Source organism: Chanos chanos, chromosome 12 (assembly GCF_902362185.1).
Source record: "Chanos chanos chromosome 12, fChaCha1.1, whole genome shotgun sequence".
Classification (NCBI taxonomy): Eukaryota; Metazoa; Chordata; class Actinopteri; order Gonorynchiformes; family Chanidae; genus Chanos; species Chanos chanos.
In genome coordinates this window covers 14435776-14455602 of record NC_044506.1, presented here as the reverse complement: position 1 = coordinate 14455602, position 19827 = coordinate 14435776, and the positions used below count along the sequence as shown (strand labels likewise).

Sequence of the window (19827 nt, the reverse complement as noted above, 5' to 3'; positions counted from 1 at the left end):
TGTAAGTGAAAAGACATGACAGCTGTCGTAGGACGAGTCTGGGCATGGGTGAGCCCGGCCATTTCATACCGCCCGTGGGCCAGTAAAGCTAAACCTGTGAAAACTGTGACTGATGAGGGCCAAATGAAAGGCAGATGGGGCTTTTGGGGGCTGACCTCCTGGGTTTGGGGGGAGCAAAAGAAGCAGATTGACCAAACAGCACTGACTGAAGAGTACTGGGAGGCAGAGGAGGAGATTCTTAAGCCACTGAAAATAGAGGAGCTAAGTGCAAGCAGTGAAGAGACAGAGGTTTACGCTCCAGCAGCACAGGGTGCATCGCGTTGGTGGAATAGGATGCTCCCATCCACTTACTGGCCTTGGACCAGATCAACTAATTCCAGTGGACTCGGGCAACGTAAGTGTGCAGGTTGGAGCGAAGGGACGTGGGACACCGATACCAACGATGGAGAATATTCAGACTACGACACCCCTCCACCATCTCCCACCCCGGCATCCAAGCAGTCGTCCACGTTCCAGTACTTTGCACGATCGTGGACAGGAGAAGTCCTTCCAGAACACTACGAGATCTGCTTCAATTTCCTCCGCCACCTGTTTGATCTTTTTGTGGTGGGTTTCCTTTGGACTGTGTCCCCACCAGCCAAGTTCATTCTAGATGTGTTAGGGATCCAGGGTGCCCTTAAACTCTGGCTTCATGGCATGGCCATGTTTTTTGTCACCGCCGTTGGTATGGCTGGACTGTTGTGGCTGGTACAGGAATACCTCCTCCAGTTTGCCCTTGTATATGGCATTTTTCAAGCTCTGGTCATCTCCGTCAGCGTACGCCAAAGTGTGATTACAGGAGATGGGGAAGAGGAAAAAGACGAGAGGGATGAAAAGGAAAGCAGTGAAGAGAAATGCTCTGAAAGGGAACGGGACCAGGTGCAGCAGACCAAGGATTAACACAACAAGGGAATAAATGTGCCTTGAAAAAGGAGTATTTCAGGTAGTTTGGATCTGTTCTATGTATCAAGCTTAATCTTTGTTTCCATAATTGCATTTGTGTCTTAGTACATTTAATGTAGTAAAAGTCTCTGCAGTTTATAGATACATTTTTGTCTTGAAATGGCATTAGAATGATATTAGTTACAAGAATAGTAGCAACCCTTTCATTTTCCGCCATCAAACTCCTTTTCGATTACTACAGATTTGTCAATCTGAGCGCGCCCGCTTTCATGCAGGTTGGCCTAAAATTTATATCAACCCTCTATTCTTAGCTACACTAAAGGAGCTATTTAAATCCTGTAACCACAGGAAAGCAGGCATGACATTTTCACAGTAGTGTGAAACCAGCATGAACTGATGACACGGCACACACACACAAGGCTTCCCTCAGAGAGTGTCTTATTACAGATAACCTTGTGGCCACTTGTTCACAGATGTGTTGAATAGAGATTAATAAGTACTGAGATTGTTGCATGTTTGATTAAAGGTGCCAGTATTGCACCATAAAATGGACTGAAATAAGCAGTATTGTGTAAATTTCTGATTTGGCAGCTGTGCACAGTTTATGTATGTGCTTTGCTTCATATACAGTAACAGGTAGAATTTCTTGTTCTGTAAAGTATTTCAGACGGATGTATTGATGTGACCTTTAACTCTGACTGGTAGATTTCATTTGTCCCTAGGTCACATAGTTGTATGGAGCTGCTCCACACAGAATCACTACCTGCTAATTTTGGATTTCTGTATCTTTTCACAGACTTTGATAAACTGAAGACGGAGAGACATTTTGTATCCAGAAATTCAAAATATACGCCTGATTACTGACCTCCTTCCTGCAAAATACACAGTGCTTGTGTATCAAGACTCAACCAACATTGAAACACTACAAAATATTGAAGAGAATTTTTCCTTAACCAGCGAACGTCTTCTGCAGTTCATCACGAATAGTTTCCTTTGTCCCCTATAATTGACTGACTGATTGTGGACAAATTTAATGAATTTACACTATTCCTCCTAGCGTTTGTATTGTCCTGCACCATCGTAAATGTACAGTGTAATAGTGGAGGGTAGATTTGAAACTTTCCGCAATATTTCCCCTCAGTACTGTGACTTAGAATAGAGGCATGCCAGTACAGAGGGCATCCACTACAGTATACAGTGAAAAAGCCCTCTAATATACACAAGGGAACGAGGTTAGTAGACCATAGAGACATTGATTGGGATCCTAATTGATAATATGTTAATTGGGATCCTGACTGATGATAATATCTTGAGTGCAGTTAATTTTCATTGTCTTTGCTCCCTCTCAGAAATGATTGTTGCCATGGAATAGACATTTTATAATTACAGGCCTCGTTGGCTGCTTTACCAAAAGGACTGTAAGATCTTCATGAACTGAGCAGATGTATAGGAAGTGTATTGAGTGGAGTTTGAATCACTTTTTTTGATGATGCTTCAGAATGGATTTTGAATGGGTTTTAATATATATATATGTCTGTGTATTGATAGGTCATTGTAAGAGTACCGGGTAGCTTCCCTCAAGTCACCAGCACTACAGAACTGAGTTTATCTTCTAAACCCAGCATTATTACATTAACTCCATGTCCAAAATCACTAAAACATGTAGAACACTCTTTCTTTGTAAGTATTGCACCAGCTAATAGAGCATATTGATCTTACAGCACAATTACCTACTGATATTGCCACAGAGTGGGTCTGTCCCAATACTCTGTTCATACACTCCAGCGTTTCTATTTGAATGTGTCAAATGTGCCCGTCATTTTGTGCCATGTTGAATGGGATACGAAGAACAGCGCACAAACTGTCTCTCAAAAGATTGAGAATTGTCACCATTTGAGGGAAGCTGCAAGCAGTGTTCATGGAAAAGGGATTCTTTTTTTCTTTTTCTTTTCTTTTTTTTTTTTTTTGGTCAGCTGTCTGCTGTGTTCAGACACAGATGCTTTATCTAAGCATGCGTGGTATTTGTTCCGTTGTTGTTAAATCAGTGCATTGTTACTCCCCAGATGTTGTCTTCTCCCTGTCTATGCAACCTTCCCTTAAAGAATCTGCCTTGTTTTAGAGTATCCCAGTGGTTTTATATGGAAGGTTTCTCAGATTCCTTAACTAGTATATGTTTAAATCATATTTATGTCCCATGATAACCATTTCCTGCATGACCTTATCTGTTTTTGGGTATCTACAAATATAGAGGCCCTTTTAACCTCGGTCATTTTAACTGTTTACACTCTCAGTAGTGATTAATGGATCTAAGATCTTTTTGTATGCATTTTCTTTATAAGCAAGAGTGGTTGATTGAAGGTACTGTGATATTTGCCACATCGCTTAATGTTCCATATGGTTAAATGTAAAGACTTTGCTTCAGTACACCGAATGCTTTAATTTGCAAGAATTTGTAGCTCTTTGCACCTCTTAAATATATTTCACCCTTATATCTAAGCATGTTTAACAGTAAGTATTATATCATCTGTTGCATTATCACTTTGAAATGTTTTTTAGATTCTACACAGATATTCAGATTTATTTAAGTTTATTTAATGCTACAGTTTATCAAAGGAAACTTTAAATGAGAGAACATCTGTGGCTTTAAAACTACTAGAAAGAGGACCTTCACTACAAAGATTTTTTTATTCTAGTGGTACTGCCCCTTGTTGAAATTTAGGCAGTTATTTGTGTTTTACGGTATTTTGTGTTTGTTTTACATTGTTTTTAAATGTTTTGTCATATTTTCTTTGTTTGTTTTTTTTTTGTTTTTTGTTTTTTTGGTTTCCTCAAAATCCATAGTGCTCAGACAAGTGCAGGTTCACTGTTAAAATGAGTCCAAAGTGTGAATTTCATTCTCTGCTGTATTAAGTATGAATTGGATTGCTTTTAAATAGTGAAATTCCCTCCTGATGGGGAAGAGAGGTCAGATTGAGTACGGTGGGAAAGAGAGTTGAGACTTCAGGCTGTCCTGTTGAAATCTGTGGCTGTTATTCACTCAACACTGTTCGCACACTGAGCCTGGAATAGTTCATATGACAAAAATAAATTGTTTTTAAATACTCATTTGATGTGTTTGGAACACATGTGTACATTGGTGTAGTATTTCCAGATTTCATAACAGTACAGTTGACCCAGGATCCCTATGTTTCTTCAGTGATGGTCAAGAATAAACTTGCTGATGTGGGCAAAGCTGCTTAGCTGGATTTGGCTCCAGTTAATTGAACTTATTTTTATTACTGTCTCTGGGGCACCTCTTGCATATCCGTCGTGCTTTGCAGTGTCAACACTGCTTTTAAGCTCTGTGTGAGAGATTATGAGGGAGATTAAATGAGACAAAAAGAATGCCTCCTTTCCAAAGGAGACTATGTTTAAACAACAAAAAAGAAAGTGTTCAGTAAAACAATGACACACTGGTGCCTTACCATTAATCAATGTGCAGCAAGCGCTATAGTGTAGGGCTATGCATCTCCATCCCTAAAGCCGATGCGATACACATCTCGATGCATTGCCAACGATCCAACACATTAAAGATACATGTGAAGCAACTACTAACGCAATACAATATGATTCACCCCTTTTGCGATGCAGTGCAATTTGACACAATTTGATTCAAAACAGTGCGATTCAACACAATACGATACGATGCAAAAGAATATGATGCTATGCAATTCAGTATGGTGCAGATAGTTTGAGTTTATTTCTTTGGTTCCCCTTAAGCAGACAGCAAATCATAAATTAACTAAAAAAGTGCCATTTTTTTACTTCACATCTTTGCTTGCCTAGTACTGCAACTCAGTAAGCATCTCATTTATGCTGTTTCTTTTTGACTTCTAAAAAAATACTTGGCCCTTTCGCGCGAGACTTGGCCAGTGACAGCAGTGGAGATGCAAGAGCGCACTTGAGAAACAGTTTAGAGAGGAATCAATCTAAATATAAAACTACTGGTCACAAATTATTGGTCAAAGCTCTAAATAATGAAGGCATAGGGCCTCTACTAATAATTATATGTAAATAAATCGGATTTTACCGATGCAAAGACGTTAGAAACGATGCACCCCGAGTTCATCCCAAATTGTAGCCGGTGCACACTTTTTTAATCGGGGCAATCGAATCGTTAACTTTTATGCCCGTGCACCGCCGCGAATCCGTGAATCTTACCATCCCTGCTATAGTGATACCAACAGATTTCTGTTCAAGAACATCACAAATCTATTCAAAGACACATAGGTTCAGATCTGTTTATTCATGTTAAATCTGCTCTGTTATGATTTTGGCTATGTACAGACAGGGGTGCATTCACAGTACAGGAGCATCACACATATGCATATCATAGAAAATGGAGGCATTTACCTGGATGTTATGAAAGTCATTTCTCTGAAATAATGAGCTAATTAAACAGAGTTGCAAAGTGGAGTGTGGAACCTCAAATGATGAGTGTTCTGTAAAGGACAGTGAGATTTGGTCAGACTAGACACATTACGCAATCTTCAACAGCACTTTGCCATGCACCCTCTGAATCTCATCAAAACAAACAGTTCCTCCTTATCACCTAATCAGCAGACAGAACGTTTTAAGCTTAGTCCAAACAACAGCGTTTAGAGTGGAATTGCTCTGACTATAACACACTCCAGCCAACAGCATGCATCTCTCACGTGTTAACTCCAAATAAAAATCCATTTAAGTAAATATGGGAAAATACTGAACAGTAGCAACAGGATTTTAGTAGTGACTACAGAGGGCACTGTATGAACCTCTTTTTCCAACTGAATTGGATTTACATGCACCAGTGATAAGAGCAATTTGATGCCTTGTGTCATTCAATCTGTGATGGTACTGTGGATTTGTGACTGTCATGAATGGGATGCACCTGTTCAATCTATGCAGCCCAAAAATATTCAAATCTTTCCATTCTCACGCCTTAATCTCAGTTCTATCACACTGGTAATGGAGGCAATCATTGGTAATCATCTGTTTGTTGTTTCTTTCTATTCCCTTGTTAACATTTTGTCCACAAAACAATCTGGTCACCATTCAGTGTCCATATGGACACACTTAACACATGGAAGAAGAGGCAGTACATTTTCTAAGTTTTTGGACAGTTGGGAAACTAGCATTTTAATCACATACTAATGTCAAGAGATCTAAAATAGATCTTTCTTTTTAATCCTTCATGTATTCTTTGAAGAGAAATTAAGTGGTGAATCCTTCTATTTTCTGTTTTCAGACTAACAATGTTTCCATCATCTAATTAAAAAAGTAGATGTTAAAGATATTTGTGGGTTTAAACAAGCAGTTCCTACAGCTGCATTGTGATCTGTGTTGTGTATGATAACTGTCTGATTGTCTCAAGGTCAAGTGTCAATCAAATGTACAGATGAAGTCAAGAACGTTCGAAGTATTCACATTTATGCTGTACTACCACCAAGTTCCTCCAGTTTGGTCACGCAAAATGAACAACAGTATTATTGTTCTAATATTATGTGCTGTTTAGTTGTTTTGGTTTAGATCATGTTAGGGTTACATACGATTTTCATGGGCTTAAGTATGAAACAGACCTCAGCAACCTAGAACCAATGTTTGTACTAGGACACAGACATGCATAGTGCCTGCCCTGCACGTTTCTCCAGATTTAGACCATTTCTTTTTCCACCCCCTTTACGAATACAGTAGCACTTTTTCCAATTGAACTACTGCTGCTTTTAACTGTAATAGAGGTATCACTACGGGTATTCCCAAAGCATTTTGCAATCAGAGGGACAATTTTTTGGGAAAATATCAGAAAAGTTAGTACGATCTTAATATGTAGTATTAACAGAAATGAATAAATAAAGAAAATTAAACTTTATAAAAAAATAATAAAATTGATGATTTATGTACAGTGAATTCAAAACAACCTCAGCATTCTGATGGCAAGCAACGTGAAGCCCTCCCACCAGTCACAATGTATGCTCACAGCATAAAAAAAACGTGTCTCTCTGCATTTTGTTCAAATCTTTTCAATTTATCAATCAGCTATTACTCTCACCCAGTAATGTGATGGCTGAACTGAATGTGAGTAGGTGGATGTATAATTATGCATGAAAACGCCCATCCTGCCCTTTCCCCTTTTACGCCGAGGGGAAAAAATCCCCTCTCGTTATTAATGAGGGTTTGTTCCCCCAGAGCTGGGGGGCACTGTAGTCCCCCCGCCCCCTCTCTGTCCATGCCTTCCTCTTCCGTGACCCAGAATGCAGTGAGCGCTTCCGCAGCCTTCCTCGTCGTCTCCCTCACTCTCTGAGGAGGATTCTCCAAACTGTCGTGGCTTCTCGTAAATACAGCAGCCTAAACATGGAAACCCGTAAATATTAAAACGATTTGCAGAAATGGCAGGTTAAAATATGGGGACGGATAACCGTATGTCACATCAGGCAGAACGGCAGCAATTGGGATTTTGGAATCAGTCACTTCAAAATCTAAATTTAAATGAATCCTTGTGCACTGCTGAAGCCACCATTGTACATGCAGACAGAATGCTTGTAACCAAATAGCTGTGTCCTACTTCGGCTTCTTTAGAATGGCTAAAAGAGTTATTTTTAGTTTTGTAAGTATGCACATAACAGCTTTTATATTTTAGGCCCTCTGAGAGTCTATAATTTAAAATCTGTTTTTAGAGGCCGGGCCATTCTGGATTTTCGCCCATTTCTGAAAGCAAACAGAAAAGGATTGTAACTACAGGAGAGAGACTGAAAATCTGAGAGCTTGAAAACCTGATGCATAAGTCAGCGTTGTCCAGCAGGACTGTTCCTTCACTCTAAACTTACTGGCTAATTTGACTTCCACCCTTAAGTTACATAGCAAACTGAGAAATCTTGTGTGAAACAAATGACTGTGGTAATCAGACAGATTAAGTCCAAAGAGAAACCCTAAATGGCTGAAAAGACAAAGTCCAAAGAAACTCCAAAGCCCCTGTAAGACGTTATTCCACTGTCGCTGAATGGAGAAAAAAATGAAATAGGGTCAGTGAGACTCACACTTAGAGGACCTCCTCCCAAGATGCTCATTATCAACAGTATCACTGGACCACTCAACCTTCTTCTCGGTCTTTCTCTTCCTCAGCTTAATGGTCAAGCTTCGCCCCTCCTGTCATGACAGCCATATGAGAATGATTAGCAAATTTCCCCGTTAAGAGATGCTTGCAGTTGCTTTACAATACATTGATAAAAATGTTTTGTTAATCATCATGAATATGACCGCTAACCACTCGTTCTGTCCAGTTATTCGAGTCATATCGTTAACCATAAGTAATCTTTGAGGTGAAGTTTCGACCGTTTACCTATGCTTTAGTTCGTGGCACCAACATGAACACAATGTACCCTTTATTGCGAAGCTAAACAGCACACAAAATTCGCCAATATAACATCTATAATGTCATGCTGAGAACAAAGCAAGTTATTCCCTCAAACCAAATGCTAACCGTTGTCTTCCAATGCCGACCAACTATTAATAAATTAGCTTGCTAGCTGGGCAATAAAAATAAGAAGAATTTCTATGTTAATGCTGCCTGTGTCAACGGTGCAGATGTTCACATATAAGGATGCGAGACTAAATCAGTAAAGCAAAAGCAAACTGGAAAAAGACAGGCGTCATACCTGCTGGGGCGGTGGCGGTGTTCCCGTCTGAACGGTCTCGGTTATCGTCTCACTCGACGTACCTGGAGCCTCCGCCATAGCCGACGTTAGCTGGCAAGCTAGTCTGGCTTATTCTGAAAGATACCAACCACTACCAATGTGGTGATTAAAATTTGTTTGGAAATGATCCGTCAGTGGTAACAGAAAGGAAACATACAAAGAGTACCTGAACTTCTATGTAAATGTGTCACTACGTGAAGGTAAACCGCTGTCTGAGATTGTTTATGCACCTTCATCAGCCTTGATATGTTTGGTTTGAGGGAAATATTAATAGACGAACCACTTCCGGTAGAGACTGTGTTCCTCTGAATTGCAGTCGATGAGAAACATAAGACCTAACATAACGTGACTATGCGACAAGGGAAAGTCTTAGATACAAGTGCTGCCCTTGGATTTGTTATTTTGTGAATAGAATTTGATACAAATGTTGTTGTTCAAGTTTTTCAAGTAACTAGGTTGTTACTAATACCAGTATACGCTACAGTGGCAGTGCTTTCGGGTGCGACTTAGTGTCCATTATGTCCGCGTTCTAGCAAGAGCATTGCACACAAGTGGAAGGTACAGCAGTAAATTTTCTATGCGCTCATTTTCTTTTAAATTATGACATGCATCTCTTGCTGTAGTTTAAGAAATAAGCAGCGAGCAGAAGCGTTAACGTAAATGATACATCTCTCTTTAGTAAAAGTTATTTTAGCCACCATCGCTATAGCATACACACGGGGTACTTGAAACTAAGTCCTTGAGTGTAGTTTGCTAATACAGTCGCTTTAGTAACAGCAGTTCGACCAGCCTGGATGTATTCCATCTTGTCCGTAGTTCTGGTTCTCCTGTTGACAGTGACGCTATTGAAGGAGCTCGCTCGTGAACTAGTACTGTTGCTTCAATCTGCTGCTTTACAATAAACTCACAGTAAGCGGTGTCAAAACTGAAGGTCAATTTATCAGCTAAGCTTGTTTGAGCTTGATGCTACATTAATGGCTCAATTACATGGTAGATGTTCTACACAAGTTGTTTGTTTATTTTGTTTTGAATTGGCTTGTGTCTTCTAAAAATGACCAATAAAACCTTTAGTTCAGAAAACTAATGTATTTTGGTCATGTTTTAGGGAATGTGGAAACCCACATGTGACCTGTCACTTCGGACAGGAGGTGGAAGCATATGTAAAGTTTTGGAGACATGGGGGTGTAGGCTTTCTTTCCCAAATTCAGCAAAGTCCTTGTCCTCGTCCTCATATACCTCTCAGACACCCCTTCGAACCCAGGCAGAGAAGGAGAAACGGAGAAAAGTGCGGGAAAAAGCCATACATAGCAGCGTAGGTTGAAATCAGTTGATCAAAGTATACTCACAAAGTACTCTGAGTCTCTTCATGCAGAAACCTTTACAGAAATTCATGAGCAATGTGTGATGATAATGTGTCATCTCCGTAGGATGTTGATAACAAAGGGATGAAATGGACAGAAAAGGAGAAAATAACATACCCCCTGGACACTCTTCCTGGAGACAAGAAAGGTACGGAAAAATAAGTATTTATTCATACCTGACTGCTGATAAGCTGTATTTTCTGTTAATGAAGTGTCATATGATTTATAGTGAATTATCGTATTATTACTCAAATCTTTTGTCAGTACATTTTAATTGTGTTACACTCTTTCTTTCCCTTCCTCCATTTTCTCTTTGTCTGTCTCCACTCTCAGACACGACTCTGCCCTTCCCTCAGTCCTACAGCCCTCAGTATGTAGAGTCTACATGGTACCAGTGGTGGGAGGAAAAGGGGTTCTTTCGTCCTGAACAGCATGTAAGAATGTAAATTCTATATAACGCAATGCCGAATACACGTAGCTGTTTTTTCACATTGTCACACTATTAAGAGTTTATCTCTTACTGTCACGTTGTGAGTAGTACTTGCAATAGCCACATGATTTGGTATTAGGTCAGTGGACCAAATGAAATCGACACTCAGTGTATACATCAGTAATATACATGTTTTAATAGCGCACATATTGTACATGAATATTTTTTCTATCTAGGAGAAACTGCCACAGGCTGTCAATCAGTACTTCTCCCTGTGTATCCCTCCACCAAATGTGACTGGTACTTTGCACATTGGACATGCCCTCACAGTGGCTATAGAGGATGCCTTGGCTCGTTGGTAATTTTTTTCTCTTTAGACATTGAAATGTTTGATCATAATGCCCTAACAGAATGTCATAGCAGGTTGTAGTACCTCCTGATGTCCTTTGTGTTCATTCTCTGACTGAATTTGTATTTTAAATACTGATAACTGATTAGGAGACGGATGCAGGGCTACAAAGTGCTGTGGGTTCCAGGGTGTGACCATGCTGGTATTGCCACACAGGTATCTGTTTTCTTCTCATCCACAGTAGAGCACAATACCCATGGTATTGTTGAAGTGTCTATGTCGCTCATCTCTGTCTCTGTCAGACAGTTGTTGAGAGGAGGTTGCTGAAGGAACATGGGAAACGCAGACAGGACTATACCAGGGAAGAGTTTCTACAGGAGGTTTGGAAGTGGAAAAATGAGTACGTTTTTTTTTTTTCCTTTCGCTAAATATCTGCTCATGTCTCTATGTGTGTGAAAGAAGAGCCTGAGAATAACCCAGAAATGACTGATGTATTTTTTTGTATCATCTGTGACAGTAAAGGAGATGAAATTTATCATCAGTTGAGGAAACTTGGGGCTTCGTTGGACTGGAGTAGGGCTTGTTTCACCCTCGACCAGGTAAAACATCAGGAGGCATTAGCATCACGGAATTTTGAAGTTTTTTTTTGTGCCCCAAATATTTTTTGTCATTATTTTTTTAGTCCTCTTCTGCTCTCTCTTTCTCTCTCCTAGGATTTCAGTAGAGCCGTAACAGAGGCCTTTGTAAGGATGTGTGACTCTGGCCTGATCTATCGCTCTGAGAGTTTAGTCAACTGGAGTTGTGCGCTGGAGTCAGCCATTTCAGACATTGAGGTACTGTCTCCAGTCTGCTAAAAATGGCTTCACTGCAGTATCCTCGGTGAAAAGTATCTCTCTGCTCGGTGTAGAACAGAAGCGTCTCTGTTAATGAATTGCAACAGCGCTGGTGCTAAGGAAGAACTCATGGAATCTTTCCGTGTGTAGGTTGACTCAAAGGAACTTTCTGGAAGAACTCTATTGTCTGTTCCTGGTTATCAGAGAAAAGTGGAATTTGGCACCATGGTCACATTTGCATATCCCCTAGATGGAGAGGGTATGTACTTGGATTGGCATTTACTTTTTTCTAACTGCTTTTCTAGTCCTGTCGTCCCTGTATCACAGCCTGTCTTTTTTTTTTTTTTTTTACTTATTTATTCATATTTTTTTTACATTTTCCCTCTCTTTCTTCAGATCATGTTTACTCAGTTCTCATGCTAATCAGGCTTTATTTGTAAAGATTTGCTTTGTTTTCTGTGCCAGATGGGGAGGTTGCTGTGTCAACCACACGTCCTGAGACCATGCTGGGAGATGTAGCTATTGTTGTGCATCCCAATGACTCCCGGTACCAGGTAAACAAACCTGTTTGGGATTTTAATGCTTGCGGCTTTGAAGAGTTGTAGTGATGATCTTATGATGGAGAAGGGATGCAAAATGCATATTCATAACAACACAGCTCATTTTAAATATTTACAGCATTATTGCAGTGCTAGTTTGTAATTTCATACCCTTAGGCTCTCCATGGTAAGCAGTGCAGACACCCATTTACAGGCAGACTATTACCCATCATCACTGACACCATGGTGGACATGCAGCTTGGCACAGGTATATATTATTCTGTTATTTGGTGTTATATAACTCAGCCTGGAAAATGTAGTACACATGCTTTTGTGTCCACTAGAGGGAGTTATTCCATAATAATTTAGTCAGTTGTGGTTCTGGCAGTAGAAAAAGATTACACCACTATCTCTTTTCACAGTTTTCACTCTCTGTCTGTGTTTTGGTCCTCTTTCTCTGCTCATCAGGGGCTGTCAAGGTGACTCCAGCCCATGATCACACAGACTTTCTGCTCTCTCAGAGACACTCTCTCCCACGTCTCACCGTGATCGGAGGAGATGGCAATATGACGTCCCTGTGTGGAAAGTGGTTGGAGGTAAATGACCGGTCACTGTTAGTTTGTTGGAGCTCTATTCAAGTGCTGTCTCCTGTCTTTCTGAAGAGTATGACACCTGGCATTTACCACAAGTAGACCACAAGTCTCATTCCAGAGTCTGATGGCCCTCTTCAAATCTTTCTGTGTCACTCTTTCTCTACTTACTCTCAGGGCGTGAAACGATTTGAAGCTAGGGAACGAGTGATGGATGCATTAATGGAGAATAAGATGTTTAAGGGAAAGAGGGATCATCCCATGTCTTTGCCTGTTTGCAGGTAGGGATGCAGTGACAGACTAAAAGATGCTTGTATAGACTGATATTTCTGAGGCATTGATTGGTTTTACTCAGTTTACTCCATTACTGCCACACAGAGACACTTTTTAAAAAACATTTAATCATGACTAAATGTGTGTAGTATCACTTTATTGAGCCTTACTCTCAGTTCTAATTTATTTTGAATATCTCTTAAAATCTACACATTTATATTGAACTTGCAGTGTTACAGCTTACCTGGAGAGCTGAAATGCTATGTTATACATTTACATCTAAACCAACCAACATTTGGTTTGAAATATTTGTTGTGTACATTAAATTGTGTACCTCAGCAGGCTTGTATGCACATGAAAAGCCACTTCAATCCAGATTTCTTCTGGGCTTTTCACTGGAATGAAGTGTCTCTAGCGTGTCAGATTTCCTTTTCTGATATTCTCCTTTTTCTGCCTTTTAGTCGCTCTGGAGATGTGATTGAACCCCTGCTAAAGAAACAGTGGTTTGTTCGCTGCGAAGAAATGGCAAACAAAGCCATTAAGGTAAATTTACATTTCCGTGTAATGGCAGCGCCTCCTGTGGATAAACAGTCCGACTGACGTCAGGCACTTTAATATCATTTAGGTTTATGAGGGTTGCATTTATTCACCTAATCTTGTCTCTCTCTGTTTATCTGAGGAAAATGATATTCAGTTATAGTGTGTGGTATCATATGAGATTCTGTTTTTGTAGGCTGTGGATGAGGGAAAGCTGGAAATAATCCCTCATTTTTACACAAAAACCTGGAGGAATTGGCTTTCCAACATCAGGTAAACCTGCCCAACCTGCCACTCAGGCCTCTCTGCTTATTGTCCTATAATCTGATTACATGTGTTACATAGTTCATTACATACATGTGTTATGTTGTTTTTCCCTTGCACAGTGATTGGTGCATATCCCGACAGCTCTGGTGGGGTCACCAGATTCCAGCCTATCGCGTGTCCCTGTCAAACCAAGACAGCGCACAGGAGGTGAGAGACATAGTTCAGTCATTATAGATTGTTTCGATATCACTCATATCATCAGTATGCTTTCAGCACAAAAGATAAACCACGTCAAAGTTAATAATTCACAAGTCTAACTTTTGGTTTGTTAAACGTATGGAATCCGTAGATATTTTTCTCGGGCGGCTTGTATCTCTTTAGCTCTGACAACGTAACTATGTTTCATTTCACCAGTCAGATGAATGTCAGTTCTCTGCTGTGTCTCTCCGTAGGAGATGTGGGTGTGGGGCAGGACTGAGGCAGAGGCCAGGGAACGCGCCGTCTCAAAGTTTGGACTGACTCCTGATACCATTACACTTACACAGGGTAATTAGCTTGCAATTATAACACTAAATTTAAAAAACATTCATATTTAATGTCATATTTAATGTTTGGGAGTGAATTAACAATGAATTAACAATTAAATGATTTAACACATCATCTAATCACTCCCCATCCTTCTAAAATAATATTATAAATATGAAATAATATGCAATAACATGTAATGATAATCACGTGTAGAAACTCCCAATATATGCAGTTCATGTCTGTCTCTTTTAGACCCAGATGTGTTGGATACCTGGTTTTCCTCTGGTCTCTTCCCCTTTGCCATGCTGGGCTGGCCTCAGCAGGTAATTAACACATCTGTTCTTTATTCACTCCGAACTTACTTCTCAAAAACATCCGGACAATACATTGCGGGAAATTAGACCCCTGAAACGTCTGCACTTCAATGGAATTTCCTGTCCACAGACAGAGGACCTGAAGCAGTTTTACCCAAACACTATTTTGGAGACAGGGAGTGACCTCATCTTTTTCTGGGTGGCCAGAATGGTGATGCTTGGCACGGAACTGACCGGACAGCTGCCTTTCAAACAGGTAAGGATCGTGGGCAACAGCTGTGATATACGCTCGTAAATGGAAGACTTTCACAGGGCCTGTAACTAAATATCTAATCAATACGCCAAGCGCATTCGAAATTAAAGTGAGAGTCGGAGAGTAAAAATAAACCACAGAGCTGTCAGGAGACTTCGAATTAAAAAAAAAGTGAGAGTAATATATCTGTCTCCGTCTTGTAAAAAAAAAAAAATATAATAACACAATACTGGCAATAATCATGGTTTGAGTCTTCCTGGCTCTCTCAGGTGCTGCTGCATTCTTTGGTGAGGGATAAACATGGGAGGAAGATGAGTAAGTCTCTGGGAAATGTCATTGACCCTTTGGATGTCATCTCAGGTGTCTCTCTGGAGGTATGAGTGCAGCAGAGAGGGCTTATTTTACAGCACAATCATGCATAGCCATAAGTTTAAGAGTCTCAGCACTTCTGTGCAGGGTGACTCAGAACACTAAATCTCTTTCCCTCTTGAAGGGCACTACCGCTGTGGAATACAGCTAGTTTTTGAGAACATTTCACCGGAAACTTTTTTGTCATTGAGCTTTTGACAAACTTCAGAAGTTGCATTTACAGTGAAATGAGCTGTTGAGATGTATCAAAATGTGAAGTTTCAAGTTTGGCTTTTAACACAATTCCTGCCCTGTTTAGAGGCTTCAAGAGAAAGTGAAGGAAGGGAACTTGGATCCAAGAGAGACGGCTGTCGCTATGGAAGCACAGGTCAGTAAATTCAATTGTCTCTCAGTACTGTTCTAAGGCTTCCCTTGACAAATCATTCTCACTACATTTCCCATGTGTCTGCTCAACAGCGGAAAGATTTCCCCCAAGGGATTCCGGAATGCGGCACAGATGCCCTGCGATTCGCCCTTTGCTTGTATAAGGCCCAGGGTAGGTCTGCTCATTCTCTCTGCGTCAGAATACACAGTTTTAGATCAGGGATCTTCAACACCTTTTCTTTTCTCAAGGTAGGCTAGCAAATTGATGTAAAGTCCAGCTTCATTTCCAGCACTGTACAAGTTACATACACCTGGACACGAGATTTACACTCTTCTTCCCTCAGCAGTCACAGTCTGTGGGCTGTTTATGTCAGCTTCAGCATTCCACTGTGTCTCACCCTGCCCTTAGTGTTCTGTCCCTCGAGAGCGTGTTCACATGTTTGTCTCTGTGTGTGTGTGTGTGTCTCAGGAGAAGACATCAGTCTGTCTGTGTCCCAGGTGTTGAGCTGCAGACATTTCTGTAATAAGATGTGGCAGACGGTTCGCTTCACTCTGGGAGTTCTACAAGACAGGGACACACCACTGACAACTCTGTCTCAGGTACAGACGCACTCAAATGTCTGTTTATCAACATGGGTTTGAAGTTTTTATTGACACATGGTACCGTAGGATAATTATAATGATTTTGGGAAATGTGAATGTTAAATGCAACTGAACCATTGTTCTGAAGGCCATGTTTTTTGCCTGAACACATTAACATTCTTCCCTTTTTCCTAGTGTCCTTCTTTTGATCTAATTTTAGAATTTGTACTAGGTTTTGTTTTGTTTCCCGTCCTCCAAATCTGTCCTGTCAGAGGCTGACTATATGCTTCTTAGTCAGACTTTTAGGGGGTTTTTTGTTTTTGTTTTTTTAGATTTTCCATTTCAGTACAGTGTATGTCAAACAGCTCCATTTACCTGATTAAAATGAGTTTGCAAAATTGAATGAGAACAAGACGTCTACAGAATGAGTAGCTCAACTGGAAACAGCCACCAGTAATAATTATAATACAAAAAGCCTACTGTCACCTTTGCCTTGTTTTGCTTACTGCTTATCACAATTTGATAGGCACTGATTTACTGTTATATTGATATAGTGCCCATGCCACTCCTTCACCTCTCTCTCTTTCTCTCTCTCTCTCTCTCTCTCTCTCTCTCTCGCTCTCTCTCGCTCTCTCTCAGACTTCTCCTTTGTCCAGTATAGATAGGTGGATCTGCTCCAGACTGTACAGTACTGTAAGGCAGTGTGAGGAGGGTTTTGAGAACTATGAGCTGCACAATGTCACTTCAGCCCTGCACTCCTTCTGGCTCCACAGCCTCTGTGACGTCTACCTGGTTAGTGGGCTTCCATTTATCATGCCTGACTGTTGACAGGAGTCATAATCAAATCCATCGATCAATTTCTAATCCTCTCAGAAGGCTCCATCATAGAAATGTCACAATCTGTTGTGCCCCCTCCCACACACACACACACGCACGCGCGCGCACACACACACACACTTCCTTACCCCCACCCGTTTCTCTTTGTCACTCACTTTTTTTCCTGTACCTCTCTTGCTCTCAAAGTTTGTAGCTTTTCATAGGATTTGTTTTTTTCCTCTTTCTTTTCTAGGAGTGCATCAAGCCGATGTTGAGCCAACAGGACTGGGGCTCCGATGGACAGAGCGCTGCAGATGCAGCATCGGAGACAGAGGGAGACAGAGGGAGGCAGGTGGCCAGAGCTGTTCTTTATCATTGTGTGTCCACCTCTCTCACCCTCCTCTCTCCTTTCATGCCTTTCCTCACAGAAGAGCTCTGGCAAAGACTTCAACCCCACAGCCCAGATTCCAGCAGTGCAGCTGCCAGCCTGTGTCTTCAGCCTTATCCGAAGTCCTCTCAACTGGTGAGGAATCTTGATACACAGTGTGTGTGTGTGTGTGTGTGTGTGTGTGTGTGTGTGTGTGTGTGTGTGTGAGAACTTATATGAAAAAAATTCACTCTCCTATGTATGAACCGGTCTGGATAAGTTTACTAGTTTGCCTGCCCCCTTAACCTGATTGAAAAAAAATGTGCAAACTTGATTTTTTTTCCCCACAGTTCTTTGGGTTGTGAGATGAAAAAGGCAGTATTTGACTGTCTCGCCCTCTTTTCCTGTTGATAGTCATCCTTTCTCATTGCTTTTTTTTTCACCTTCCCCCAAATACATCTTTGCAGACCCACTGGCACTTTCCTGAGGAAGAAGCTAATTTTCCTTTGGTACAGGAACTAGTCAGGGTGGCAAGGTCACTGCGGGCGCAGTATCACATGACTAAGGAGAGACCTAAGAGTGAGTTAATCTTACTGCTTATCAGGATAGTACAGGCTGTGACATAGCATGACCTAATGTTCTAAACATTCCGTCATTGTGAATGGAATTTTATTATCTGGAACATTTCAGAGTTCATTTCAGGGTAAGCATTGTAATTACTCGTTTAAACATCATTTGAACGCAGTTGTTTCAGCAACTCTTCATGAAACCGTACACACATTAAAGCTACAAAATTGCTCATGCTTGCTACGTTCATGTCTATTACGTGGTCAGTTGAGGTACATAAATTCCATAGCTGATATCCAATATTAAGCGTTGGGGTAATGTTTGTGTACACTGTATCCTTTAGATCTGTTTTTTTATGTGCAGTACAAATATTAGTGCAAAATGTCATATAAAGGTGATGCAAAAGAAAACAGCAACTAATAAAACATTAAAAATGTCATTCAAGCTGTGGACAAATTACTCCGTAATGTAAAAGGTGGCTATACTTAAGGCTGACAGTGGTGTTTTGTTTGCTTTGGAATTGTAGACATCATTTCATGTTTGCTATTTTCATCTCAGTCAACATTGTACTACGTTGTACACAGACATAACCATCTTCTTGGATGGTGTAGTTCTTTTCTGCCTCTAATAGTTCTTCCCTCTCATCTACTAGTGTGGGCAGTATGTGCCCCAGACCAAGCTCCAATCCTGCTCAATTTCAGCTCTGCTATTTGCACTCTGGGACGAATCTCTGAATTTCACCTCCACTGCCCTCAAGAGATGGCTGACTCTCTCCCCCTCCCTTCTGCCCCACTTCCAACCAAAGGCAGTGCGATGGGAGTAGTCAACCATTCTTGTCAGTTACACCTAGATGTTGAGGTAACATAGCCCTGTGACTGTCATTACTATATATATGACAAAACTGTAATTGACTTAACTTTTTAAATTTGATTTGATTTCATTTCATTTAATGGTATCGTAAAGTTGGGCTTTTTTTGCTTGTTTTTACCAATTTCTTTCTTCCTCTCTCTCTCTTGCTCTCTCAGAGTGGGGTTAATGTCGACAGACAAAGTGCCATGCTCTCCCAGCGCAGAGAGAAGCTGCGCTCCCAGCTTGAACAGTTGCTTTCTCGAGTGAGAGCGCCAAACTACACAGACAGGGTTCCTGAACATGTGAGGCAGGAAACACAAAATAGGGTGAGACTTTGCACTAGTCACTCTGCTAGTGCTATAGCAAGTACCACAGACCTATGTGAAAACCAAAAATAGACTTTTACACACACCCAGCCCAATACTCAGTAATGTTATATCACTAATACTTGTGGAATGGGCTTTAGAGGGATATGGTGACATCTGTATACTCCATTTAATGCCAGCTTTTCATTTGTATTAAACGAACTTATTATCTGGTCTGTGTTTGATGTCACAGAGGAGACTAAAATTGAGATCTATTCAGTAAACAAAGACACATTTTTGAAAATATCAGATAAGTTTGCCGCTCTTGTGTGACAAAGACTCAACTGAGACAAGTCAGTTGTGGCTTATCACTGTTCAACCACCGAATGTAATGCAGTAATTTTTTTAATTGCGTAGTTATCCTACTGCTAAGTTCTCTCCTCTTTCTTCTTTCTCCTATTCCATTGATCTTTCTACAGATTTCAGCCTTAGAACAAGACCTGAAGAACATTGAGGACCAACTTTTGGTTTTGAGGAATATGAAAAAACAAGACATGTGAAAGAAAACAAAGAGCTTGACATTGAATAGATCAAAATTGACATTGAAGAGAGAAAACAGCATGAAGTGGATCTGACCGTTTGTTCCCTTGAGTGTGGCTTGAATGGGACAGTTGTTGAATTATT

At 40.6% G+C, this 19827-nt stretch overlaps 3 protein-coding genes across 4 annotated transcripts; 2 read left to right on the top strand and 1 right to left on the bottom strand.

Annotated features, from left to right (window-relative positions):
• Positions 1-15: 15 nt before the first annotated feature.
• c12h6orf47 (chromosome 12 C6orf47 homolog) lies at positions 16-1926 on the top strand. Its single transcript, XM_030789485.1, has 2 exons — positions 16-982; positions 1739-1926. The coding sequence occupies exon 1, from the start codon at positions 16-18 to the stop codon at positions 937-939; it is 924 nt and encodes a 307-aa protein (XP_030645345.1). The 3' UTR covers positions 940-982; positions 1739-1926.
• A 3296-nt stretch (positions 1927-5222) lies between these two features.
• ppp1r11 (protein phosphatase 1, regulatory (inhibitor) subunit 11) lies at positions 5223-8888 on the bottom strand. 2 transcript variants are annotated; one of them, XM_030788882.1, is made up of 4 exons: positions 8818-8888; positions 8613-8725; positions 7995-8103; positions 5223-7305 (listed from the first exon to the last, which is right to left on the bottom strand). In XM_030788882.1, exons 2-4 carry the CDS (start codon positions 8688-8690, stop codon positions 7124-7126), a joined length of 369 nt encoding a protein of 122 aa, XP_030644742.1. In that variant the 5' UTR covers positions 8691-8725; positions 8818-8888; the 3' UTR covers positions 5223-7123. The 2 variants fall into 2 exon arrangements, with proteins under 2 accessions (XP_030644742.1, XP_030644741.1); XM_030788881.1 differs by having other exon boundaries at positions 8613-8742; positions 8818-8873.
• Positions 8889-9172: 284 nt separating this feature from the next.
• On the top strand, positions 9173-19783 carry vars2 (valyl-tRNA synthetase 2, mitochondrial). Its single transcript, XM_030788880.1, has 30 exons — positions 9173-9209; positions 9757-9963; positions 10079-10160; positions 10346-10446; positions 10679-10800; positions 10941-11007; positions 11094-11191; positions 11309-11390; positions 11505-11624; positions 11775-11883; positions 12090-12178; positions 12341-12431; positions 12632-12759; positions 12931-13034; positions 13488-13569; positions 13760-13836; positions 13950-14037; positions 14283-14376; positions 14611-14681; positions 14803-14928; positions 15195-15299; positions 15593-15661; positions 15751-15829; positions 16127-16257; positions 16879-17031; positions 17309-17578; positions 17890-18001; positions 18642-18847; positions 19015-19164; positions 19623-19783. Exons 2-30 carry the CDS (start codon positions 9760-9762, stop codon positions 19701-19703), a joined length of 3291 nt encoding a protein of 1096 aa, XP_030644740.1. The 5' UTR covers positions 9173-9209; positions 9757-9759; the 3' UTR covers positions 19704-19783.
• The last annotated feature ends 44 nt before the right edge of the window (positions 19784-19827 follow it).